The 11474-nt window shown below is 40.0% G+C and overlaps 1 protein-coding gene across 1 annotated transcript; it reads left to right on the top strand.

The window, feature by feature from the left end:
* The first annotated feature begins 3415 nt into the window (after positions 1–3415).
* On the top strand, positions 3416–6233 carry LOC135679938 (putative wall-associated receptor kinase-like 16). Its single transcript, XM_065193923.1, has 3 exons — positions 3416–4341; positions 4432–4599; positions 4856–6233. Exons 1-3 carry the CDS (start codon positions 3420–3422, stop codon positions 6022–6024), a joined length of 2259 nt encoding a protein of 752 aa, XP_065049995.1. The 5' UTR covers positions 3416–3419; the 3' UTR covers positions 6025–6233.
* The last annotated feature ends 5241 nt before the right edge of the window (positions 6234–11474 follow it).

Here is an 11474-nt window from a genome sequence, read left to right as displayed (position 1 = left end):
GATTAGACATTGATTTAAGGGTCCTATTTAAGGTAAGATTATTTGTAATAGTTGAAATCAAAGTAGTGAAAATAGATGGCTAATGAAATACTAATTTATAAATAACAAGAAGAATGTTGGAGATAAGTGGATGTAAAAGAGACTAAGAGATTTAATTTGAAGTGGCTATCCTCGTCGTTGACTATTCAACGGTTGATCCCAAGTTAACCTCACGTCCATTGGTATGCATAATTTGAAGACCTATTTATATGGGTGGCGAAGGTTCCTCAAAAAACCATACATCACACTTCCAGTTTCAATCTCAATTGCCCATTTGATTTGATTGTATCAATTTTTTATTCTTTCTTTTTTATTTAAAAGAGGGTGATTGAGATTTTTTTAAAAAAAGATAGAAGTGGGTTGACCAATTTTGTTTGAAAAAAATTAAAAAAATGTGACAATTATGAGTAAAATACAAGTCTATGATCTATAATTTTTCCAAACCGCTTATAAATCTCACATGTTATATAAGTAACATATTCTCTTAAATTATTTACATACTTATTAGAGTAAGTTATATAATTAATTCTTTTAATTTTTGTTGAGATATCCGAGTTGATTAGTGCATTATTGTACAAGTAATAGGTTTCAAACTTGAATCCATGAGCATTATATACATCATTTCAAATAATAAATTTTGCTTTTATTTTTTATAAAAAATTTAAGTTATATATATTTATTTATTTATTCATAAATTCTAATTCTTACTGACTCTATAGCTGCCAAAATTGTAATATTACATTGAGGGTATCCTTGACCAATGTGTTGCTCAAAAGTTTAACTGAGGTCTTAGTGTCATGATGCACCAAATTCAGAATACACATTGATTATTCAAACTTAGTCAAAATATCGAGGTGTCAATCGTGTATTGTATACGTGGCCTCATGTTGTCAGCATGTCGACCACTTATCATCAACATGGTGTTGTGCTATCAAATGTGCATCGAACGCTCTTGCCACCTTTGTGGTGTTAAGGTGTCGACCACACATTATATATATAGTCTCGAACTATCGATGGGTCTATCATTTATCACCTACGTTTGTTGAGTTATCGGCCAAGACATTAATTCCATATTAGTAGTTATATTTTTCATATAATAAAACTTTTAAAAAGTATGCACAGGATTTATCAATAAAATAAAAGAATTGAAAATAAGAAAAAGTTTGTCATCTATGGTTTTAATAGAAAATTATAGTTAATTAATGAATTTAAAAACATATGTTAACATCAATAGATTTGGCATCTCTTACTCCAAAATTCAATAGCATGGAAGTAAACCACATTTATACATACATGTTATCCAACATTTTGGTTCTAATAAATGAGATCAATGCACTACCTGTTGTTGTTGGGATAGAACAAATAGCACTACTTGATGTTGAACAAATAACAATCCCTGTTTGCTCGATTGTCAGCCTATGGAAGTCAACCTTGTTTGCATTTGAGTCTATCATACATAAGTTTGGTATAAGAGAGCGTGAGGGTTCGGCAGGGATCATATACAAATGCAGGGCGTGCATATGCTTTAAGTTAGTAATGCTGGGGAAGACTCATGATGTAGACTTCATAGGGTCTTCGGAAAGGTCTACACCAATCACAGCTTCAGCTTCCAACGAGTTTTGTTGCCGGCTTGCTCATTGATGTGCTTATAAATCTAATGGAAGCCTGAACGAAAACGCCACAAGCAATGGTGTTCATGCTGCCAGTGCTCTCGTTTCAGCTGTTGTTGCTAATGCTGCTGCAAACAACAACTGCAGCAGCACCGGTACCACCGCCGCCGAACGTGTTGTTACCACATTGCAAAGAGACATGCGGCGGTTTTAGCATCCCGTACCCCTTCGGCATCGGCGATGGGTGTTTCAGGGAAGGCTTCGAGGTCACTTGCGAAGTGGCTATCGGCTCTGCGACTCCCAGAGCTTTCTTGGGCGGCAGCAAGAGGAACATTACAGATAAGGACATATCCTGAATGACATCGCCTGTGATCATTTAAACAGTACCGACGAAGTGGTGGATCCTAATGCATCTCATCTCGACCTCAGTGGCCTTCCGTTTAGGGTATCCGGCACGAGGAACTTGTTCACGACCATGGGCTGCAACGTCGTCGGCTACCTCTTAGACGGGGTCAACAATACATTCGGAACCGGGTGCGTCTCCTTCTGCTTCGTAGAGGCAAGCATCGCAAGCGGATCGTGCCATGGCACCGGCTGCTAAAAGACAACCATCCCGGCGAAGCCGGACTATTATTTGACGACCTGGTCGGCCTATTTTGTCGATTTATCTTCCTACGATGACTACACCCCCCGCACCTATGACTTCATTGCCGACCAGGACGGGTTCTCCTTCGACAAGTCTGACCTCGTCTGTAAATGGAGGGCGTGCATATGCTTTAAGTTAGTAATGCAGGGGAACAGTAGTTGTCAGAATGTGATGAATCGTCTGAACCATTGAACATTACTATCGTGTCATCATATAAGATATTGATTTAGGAGTCCCATCTAAGATAGGTTTTTTGTGGTAGTTGAAGTCAAATGTAGTGGAAATAGATTGCTAATGTAATAATATACTCTACAAATAATAAGAAAAAGGAAGGGGAAATGAGGTAGAGCGAAATAAAATAAATAAGTAAAATCTAAATATTCAACGGTACGTTAAATTATAAGCAATGATGTTCAATAAAAAAAAATTAATTTGAAGTTTCTCTATTCTTCTCCTCGACAGGTCTTATCTATATATACTTTGTTGATGGACAAATTTTGTAAGGGAGAGAAGCTTCGTTTTGGCTCATAGATATGTAAGATGAAGCTGACATCAAGACAAAAATAACAAGAAGCTTACATCCCATGCGTATCCAAACTGATTCCTTTCGTCATAAAGAAAGAACACAAATCCAAGCCCGGAGAAAGACCGAGCCCTCCATAAGCTGCTAGATTTCGTTCCAAACACGCAGTCGCTGCTCTCCTTGTCCTTCACTATTCAACCGTTGATCCCAAGTCACGTTAGGAATCAGCGGCCAAATGACGCCGGAAGCGCCTCCTGTACACACAGAGAAAGAGAGAGAGAGAGAGAGAGAGAGAGAGAGGGGGGGAGGGGGACAGTGACTGGCACAGATCCCGTCCAAGTCTTCTTTAAGATTCCTCGCAGTTTGGACGGGATCTGTGCCAGTCACTGTCCAGTTTTCCAAGCGACTGGGTCTTCTTGTATTTGCCGTGTGATGACTTCGCCTCGACAAGTCTTCACTTGGGCTGCAGAACGAGTATTCGATCAAGCAATTATTCTATGCCACTCGATTTTAGAAGGAATTAAGCTCGCTTCGCCATGTGTTGGCTTATAAATCTGATGGAAGCCTGAAGGGTACCATCAATTTCAAGCAAGCATAAGCAATGGGATCCACGCTGCCATTGTTCGCGTTTCTGCTGTTGTTGTTGTTGTTGACGTTGCTGCAAGCAGCAACGACTGCAGCAGAATCGGCACCACCGTCGCCGAACGTGGTGTCACCACATTGCAATGAGACATGCGGCGGTATTAGCATCCCGTACCCCTTCGGCATCGGCGATGGGTGTTTCAGGGAAGGCTTCGAGGTCAGTTGCGAACTCGTTAACGGCTCTCCGACACCCAGAGCTTTCTTGGGCGGCCGCGAGGAGAACATTACAGTTGAGGAGATAATCTTGCCCCAGGGCCAAGCACGCATCCTGAATTACATTAGCTGGGATTGTTTCAACAGTACCGGCCAAGTGGTGGCTGGTCAAAGACCTTCTCTAGACCTTGGCGACAAACCATTTTGGGTATCCAGCACCAAGAACAGGTTCACGACCATGGGCTGCAACGTCGTTGGTTACCTCTTAGGCGGGGACAACTATACATCAGGAACCGGGTGCGCCTCCTTCTGCTTCCAAGGGGCAAGCCTCGCAAGCGGATCGTGCTCTGGCACCGGCTGCTGCCAGACCACCATCCCGGAGAAGCTGGACAATTTTACGACCGGGTTGGTCTATTTCGTCAATGTTTCTTCCTACAAGGACTACAGCCCCTGCACCTATGCCTTCATTGCCGACCAGGACGGGTTCTCCTTCGACGAGTCCGATCTCGGCAACTACACCTTTCGAGACAAGTACAAGGACGGCGTCCCACTCCTGCTGGACTGGGTAGCCGGCAACCAGACCTGCAAGGAAGCTAAGAGAAACCTTTCTTCATATGGATGCCGCAGCACCAACAGTGAATGTTTCGACTCCACAAGTTTACAAGGCTATATCTGCAATTGCTCCACAGGTTTCCAAGGCAATCCTTACCTCCAGGATGGCTGCAAAGGTCAGCATGCATCTCTCCCCCAACTCTCCTGTTTTCGATTGCTGTATACGGTCTTACAATTTTCCCTCGTGATTGTTTGACAATACTTAGATATCGACGAGTGCAGCTCGCCAAATCTGTATACATGTCATGGAACGTGCAGCAACACACCGGGCAACTACAGCTGCTCATGCCCAAAAGGTCACAGCAGCAAGGACCCTAAATCGGAACCATGTGTCCGAGATCACGGAATTCCGACATCAACGAAGATTGTTATAGGTACAAGTTCTCATCCTTCCTTCCGTATTGGCTTAAACCTTCTCTTAAAACTTCAATCAGAAGGTAAAATAATCTATTCGGATTCGAGTTTTTATTTCGAAGAAGTCGTTCTACTTAGACAAAGCTTGAAATTTCTTATCCTTTTAATCTTCATTAATAGGCCTCGTCGGTAACAATCTTCTATTTTGGAAACTTGAAATTCGATCTTCGGAAGAGTTTGCAAAATAATTAACATGAAACTCATCCCTTTGTGCAGGGAGTTGTGTTGGGCTTGTCTCGTTCATTACTTGCATCTTCTGCATAATCTTAGCATTTCAAAGAAGGAAGCTTCTTAGAGAAAAAGATAAATTCTTCCATCAAAATGGAGGCTTGAGATTATACGAAGAAATTAGATCAAAGCAAATCGATACTGTCAAAATATATACGAAAGAGGATATAGAGAAAGCAACAGATAATTTCGATAAGAGTCGAGAACTTGGGCGAGGAGGCCATGGCACCGTTTACAAAGGATACCTAGACGATGGCAGGGAAGTGGCCATCAAGAGGTCTAAGGTAGTCACCGAGGACCAAAGTGAAGAATTCGTACGGGAGATGATTATTCTTTCTCAGATCAATCACAAGAACATTGTAAGGCTCTTGGGTTGTTGCTTGGAAGTAGAAATTCCCATGTTGGTTTATGAGTTCATCCCCAATGGAACCCTCTTCGAGTTCATCCATGATAATGATGGGAAACTAATTCCCTTGACTATTCGTCTACTAATAGCTAGAGAATCTGCAGAGGCACTCGCTTACTTGCATTCATCGGCATCCCCACCGATTGTTCATGGAGATGTGAAGTCGCTCAACATACTTCTAGGTCATAACTACGTGCCAAAGGTATCCGATTTCGGTGCATCGAGGATGATGTCTATAGACGAAACCCAATTCATAACGATGGTCCAAGGAACTCTTGGTTATTTGGACCCAGAGTACTTGTTAGTTCGTCAACTAACAGCAAAGAGTGATGTATATAGCTTTGGAGTGGTTTTGATGGAGCTCATCACAAGGAAAAAGGCAATTTATTATGATGGGAGTAGTCAAGGAAAATGTCTTGCCTCAAGCTTCATTGAAGCAATGAAAGATAGCCGACTTGAAGAGATATTGGATGATCAAATCTTGGGAAAAGAGAACATGAATGTCATCCAAGAAATTGCCGAGCTTGCAAAGGAATGTTTGAACATGAAGGGGGATGAAAGGCCTACGATGAGAGAAGTGGCTGAGAAACTGCATATATTAGGAGGGTTCCTACAGGTCTCTTCAACACACCATGCAGCCGAGGAGTGCGAAACATTGCTTGGTGAATCAACCATGAGCTCTACCTTGGATTCTGTCGGGTACCACAGTTTAGAGAACAAATTCGGATTTGATGTAAAAGCTGGAAGATGAAGAAGATAAAGAAAATAGGTTCTCTCTCTATGCTCAAATCGAACTAGCAGAACAGACTGTTCTTGGTTGCTTGTTTTGTAACTTATGTTACTTCTATTACAGACATGATAAATAAATGTATAATGGATTGTAACTCTCAGTATTGTAATTTATATTTCTTTTTATATGTAAAACTCGAGTTTGAAGGAAGTATTGGAATATTAACTTAAGCTTTATGATTAGATTAGATATTGATTTTAAGAGTCCTATTTAAGGTAAGATTATTTGTGGTAGTTGAAATCAAAGTAGTGAAAATAGATGGCTAATGAAATACTAATCTAGAGATAACGAGAATAAGGGAGGAGGAGATTAGGTAGAGGTAAAAGAGGCTTAGAGATTTAGGGTACGATAAATTACAAGTTGTGATATTTAACAAAAATTAGATATAAGTCAATCTAAAGTCTCTCTGCCAAATAATTTAAAGTCATGTGTATGCATCATGACAAAAACAACAACAAGCTTATATACTTCCCATGCATATCCAAAATGATTCCCCTTTTTTTTTTGGCAAAAAGAAAAAACACAAACCCAAACAGCAAGAAAGACGAAGCCCTCCACAAGCTTATTTCGTTCCGAAAACACTTTAGTTGTAGTGGCTCTTCTTGTCGTTGACTATTCAACGGTTGATCGTAAGTCAACGTCTCGTCCATTGGTATGCATAACTATATGGGTGTCGAAGGCCCCTAAAAAAACCATACATCTCACTTCAGCTTTCAATCTCAATTGGCCATTTGATTTGATTACATCAATTTTTTATTTTTTTTATTTAAAAGAGGGTGATTGAGATTTTTTTCAAAAAAGAGATCAGTGGGATGACCAATTTCGTTTGGAAAAAAAAATTTAAAAAAATAGAGCAGTATGATCTATAAATTTACTGACTCTCTTAATAATCTCGCATGTTATATAAATGATTTTTTTTCTTAACTTATTTATATACTGATTAGTGTAAGTAGTTTTATTATTATTTTTTAATATTTGTTGAGACATCTGAGTTGATTAATATATTATTGTACGAGTGATAGGTTTCAAATTTGAATCCGTAAGCATTATTGGTTAGTGTATTATTGTACGAGTGATAGGTTTAAGACTAGAATATGTGAGCATTGCATATGTCATTTCATGTAATAATTTTTTTAAAATTTTTATAAAAAATCTTTTTTAATTAAAAAAATATTATGAATCAATCTATGCCAAATAAAAGGGACGTTAGCTTCCAAGCATGTCCAATTGTGAAAGAGCCCAACGATCTACAAAGGTTAGCATAACGATTAGAGTTTCTATCTACTGATAGACAACAATAGGAAAGCTAATGTCCCCTCAGACCTTCTCTACCGAATAAAGTTATTGGAATAAGTGATGATCTTACGGAATAGGAAAAGAGGAGTAGATCTGTAGTTGCTGAAGTAACAACTATTACGGTTCTAAGTCTGGATCTCTCGTAACATTTGTTCCTTTTTTTTCTTCCAAGTTTATATAGTAATAAGAAAGATTATACTAGTAATTCATACCGTCGATAGTTCTATTGTAGTAAATATATATATATTTTTTTTATGATAGAGGACTAGAAGGATGAGAATAATAATAATCAAAAAATAAATAGTTTTGGTTCGGATCAATACGATACTAAGAGAGGGGGGGAGGTGAATTAGTGCAACGATAAAAATGATGGTTGCGATTCGAAATCTTTTTGAGTTGATAAAAACGTAACGAAGAAATCGTATCAAGAAGATGTCGACTTGAAGTAAATGTAAAATGTAGAGTGCAACTAAGTAATGAAAGTAAGCAGTAAAGAAAAAACACACTGGATTTATAGTGGTTTGGTCATTGTGACCTACGTCTACTTCCGATTCCTTCTCTATCGATGTCACTGACTTCCACTATTGATCTTCCTTCAATGGGCGAAGATCAATCACCTCTTTTACATATCTCTTCTCCTTTTAATAGGTTTAGGAGTCAATCTTTACACCCTCACTCATTCCTCTCTTAAACAAAAATCAACACTTAGACTAGAGAGGAAGAATTTTCACAAGATTACAATAAAGTTTTTCTTTTCCTTTTTTATTCTCAATTGATGTGTAATCTTAAAAAGGATAATAGGGATATTTATAGGCCCTAAATAGATTCAAATTTGGAGCCAAAATTAGTCTTATCCCTAGTCTTCGGGGTACTGACGGTATCACCGCCTGACACTCTGACAATACCACTGTCCGGTATGACAGTACTACCGCCTGACAGAACCTCAGAGATTGGGCTCTAGCGATATCACTACTTGACAGGGCGGTACCATCGCTTGACACCATTAACTATTGATGGTACCATCGTCCAGACCTCCTGGGAGGCTGAGCCTCTAGCGGTTCCACTGCTTGGCATAGCTCCAAGTGGTCGAGTGGGTCATCCATCCAGCCCTAACTTAGGCCCAATAGCCCCCTAATTGAGTTGATCTAATTTCAACCCAATTACAACCTAAAACTACTTTGATCTAGATAATTATTACAAAATATTAATCACATATTTTCTGGTATGTCATTGGTTCATCGACACTTCATCCAATCCTTCGACGCATCGTCCTCATTTGTGGCCTTTTACCCAATCAACATATTGACTGATGGGGATATAAACAGGAATAACCTTTGTATAGGAACAAATACTAGAAGACCAAAATACGCAGCGGAATAAAATGGAAACACAATCAAACAGAACACCAATATATACGTGGAAAACCCCTTCAATGTGAAGGGTAAAAACCACGGGGCAAACTAGAGATAATCCACTATGAGAATAATGAATATACAAATCTCAATCTCTTGCCAAAACCCAAGCAACAACCACAAGAGAATAACTGGGATACAAGGATCACGTTACTGCCCACAATATCTAAAACCTCCCAAGTAATCACAGCAAGAGCCTACTGTAGATTTGATCTAACCTGAGATGAGAACACTGCTAGATGATTGTGAACAGTCTCTCTGCGTTGTCCTTGTCTTCTTCCCTTTCTTTCTCTTCCTCTTCTGCCTTGTTCTCCTTCTTCTCTTTGGAATCTCGTCGCTACAAAGATCTGCCTCGTTGCTGCCTTTTTATAGCTTTAATCTGCCTCTAAAACGCAGCCACCACACCCCCCTAATCTTAATTAGGGTTAGGTTAAGAGGGGGTGTGAGCTGTGGGCTGATAAAGCCCACATGGGCTGAATATGGGCCATCAGCCCAACAACCTCCCCCTTCAGCCCATAAGGGAGGCTGTCCCATGACTCCTCAATGTGAAGCCATACCGACCAACTGTCGGCATATCTCCTGTCTTTCTTTTGTTAAGGTCTTCGTCAACATGTCTGCTCCGTTGTCATCTGTATGAATTTTCTGAAGCTGCAATTGCTTCTCTTCAAATACATTTCGAATCCAGTGGTATCTGACATCTATATGCTTTGACTTGGAATGAAACATTGGGTTCTTACACAAATGGATGGCACTCTGGCTGTCACAATGCATCACATAATTTTCCTGTTTCAGCCCCAATTCTTGTAAGAATTCTTTCATCCATAACATTTCTTTGCATACCTCTGTAGCAGCAATATATTCTGCTTCTGTGGTGGAGAGAGCAATACACCTTTGTAACCTGGATTGCCATGACACAGCTCCCCCTGCAAAAGTAAGTACATAACCTGAAGTAGACTTCCTCGTATCTATATCTCTTGTCATATCTGCATCTGTGTAACCTGTTAACACAGGTGGTCCACCTCCAAAGCTTAAACAAACCTTAGAGCTCCCTCTGAGATATCTAAAAATCCACTTCACTGCTGCCCAGTGCTCTTTGCCTGGATTTGCAAGAAATCTGCTAGTAACACTCACTGCATATGCGATGTCCGGCCTCATACATACCATTGCATACATTAAACTTCCAATTGCTGAAGCATAAGGAACCTTTTGCATTTTCTCCTTCTCCTCATCACTTGACGGACTCTGTTCTGAGCACAACTTGAAGTGACCAAACCATTTGATGTACACACAATGATCTGAAGTCATTCTTTTGTATCCATTTTCTGTCATAAATGAATCAAACTTTCTGTACCACTGTCTTGGAGCTTGCTTTAGCTCATACAAGCTCTTCTTCAACTTGCAGACAAAATTATCTTTACCTTTGACTTTGAAGCCTTCTGGTTGCTCCATATAAATTTCCTCCTCCAAATCACCATGAAGGAAAGCTGTCTTCACATCTAACTGCTCAACCTCCAAGTCCTGGCTAGCAGCAATACCAAGAGCAACACGAATAGAAGACATTTTAACAACAGGAGAAAATATCTCTTCAAAGTCAATACATTTCTTTTGACCAAAGCCTTTCACAACCAATCTAGCTTTGTACTTTGGTTGAGAACAATATTCTTGAGTCTTCAACCTAAAAACCCACTTGTTCTTCAAGGCCTTCATTCCATTTGGTAGCAGCACCAAATCATAAGTGTGGTTCTTCTGAAGAGCATCCATCTCTTCCTGCATAGCAACTAACCACTTCTCTTTCTGCTCACTCTCAACTGCTTCCTGGTAACTCTCTGGTTCACCTGCATCAGTAAGCATCACATACTCATCTGTAGAGTATCTTCTGGAAGGTTGACGTTGTCTAGAAGATCTTCTCAATTGAGGTTCTGCGGGAACTTGCTCTCCTACTTCTTCTTGCTCAACATGTCCTGCAGGTAAATCAATATCAGGCTCTACACTATTTTCCTGCACATCTCCCCCATCACCCTGATATACTGGAGGAATAACTGGGTCACAATCTGCTAATCCTTCTACAGAAGTCTTGGCTGGTGCCTTCTTCTTCAAATCCTCAAAGGTTTGATCCTCAAAGAAGACCACATCTCTACTCCTGAACACCTTCTGCTTTTCTAGATCCCAAAGCCTGTAACCAAACTGATCATGTGAGTAACCAAGAAAAATACATTCTTTAGACTTACCATCTAGCTTGGACCTCTCATTATCTGGAACATGTGCAAATGCACGACAACCAAACACTCTCAAATGCCTGTAGGAAACATCTTTCCCTGACCATACATGCTCTGCAACATCACCATCTAGGGCTGTACATGGTGATAAGTTGATCACATCAACTGCAGTCCTCAAAGCCTCATCCCAAAACCTTTTGGGTAGCTTGGCCTGTGAAAGCATACATCTGATCTTTTCCATGATGGTGCGGTTCATCCTCTCTGCAATTGCATTATGCTGAGGTGTACCAGGAACTGTCATCTCATGTTGGATCCCATGCGACCTGCAATAGTCATTAAACAATCCCATATACTCACTACCATTATCTGATCTTATGCATTTCAATTTCCTTTCTGTCTCCCTTTCAACCCTGGCATGAAACTCTTTGAAGACATTAATAACCTGATCTTTGGTCTTCAAAGCATAAGCCCAAACTTTCCTGGAAAA

Source organism: Musa acuminata, chromosome BXJ1-1 (assembly GCF_036884655.1).
Source record: "Musa acuminata AAA Group cultivar baxijiao chromosome BXJ1-1, Cavendish_Baxijiao_AAA, whole genome shotgun sequence".
Taxonomy (NCBI): Eukaryota; Viridiplantae; Streptophyta; class Magnoliopsida; order Zingiberales; family Musaceae; genus Musa; species Musa acuminata.
This window is presented reverse-complemented; position numbering and strand designations above follow the sequence as displayed.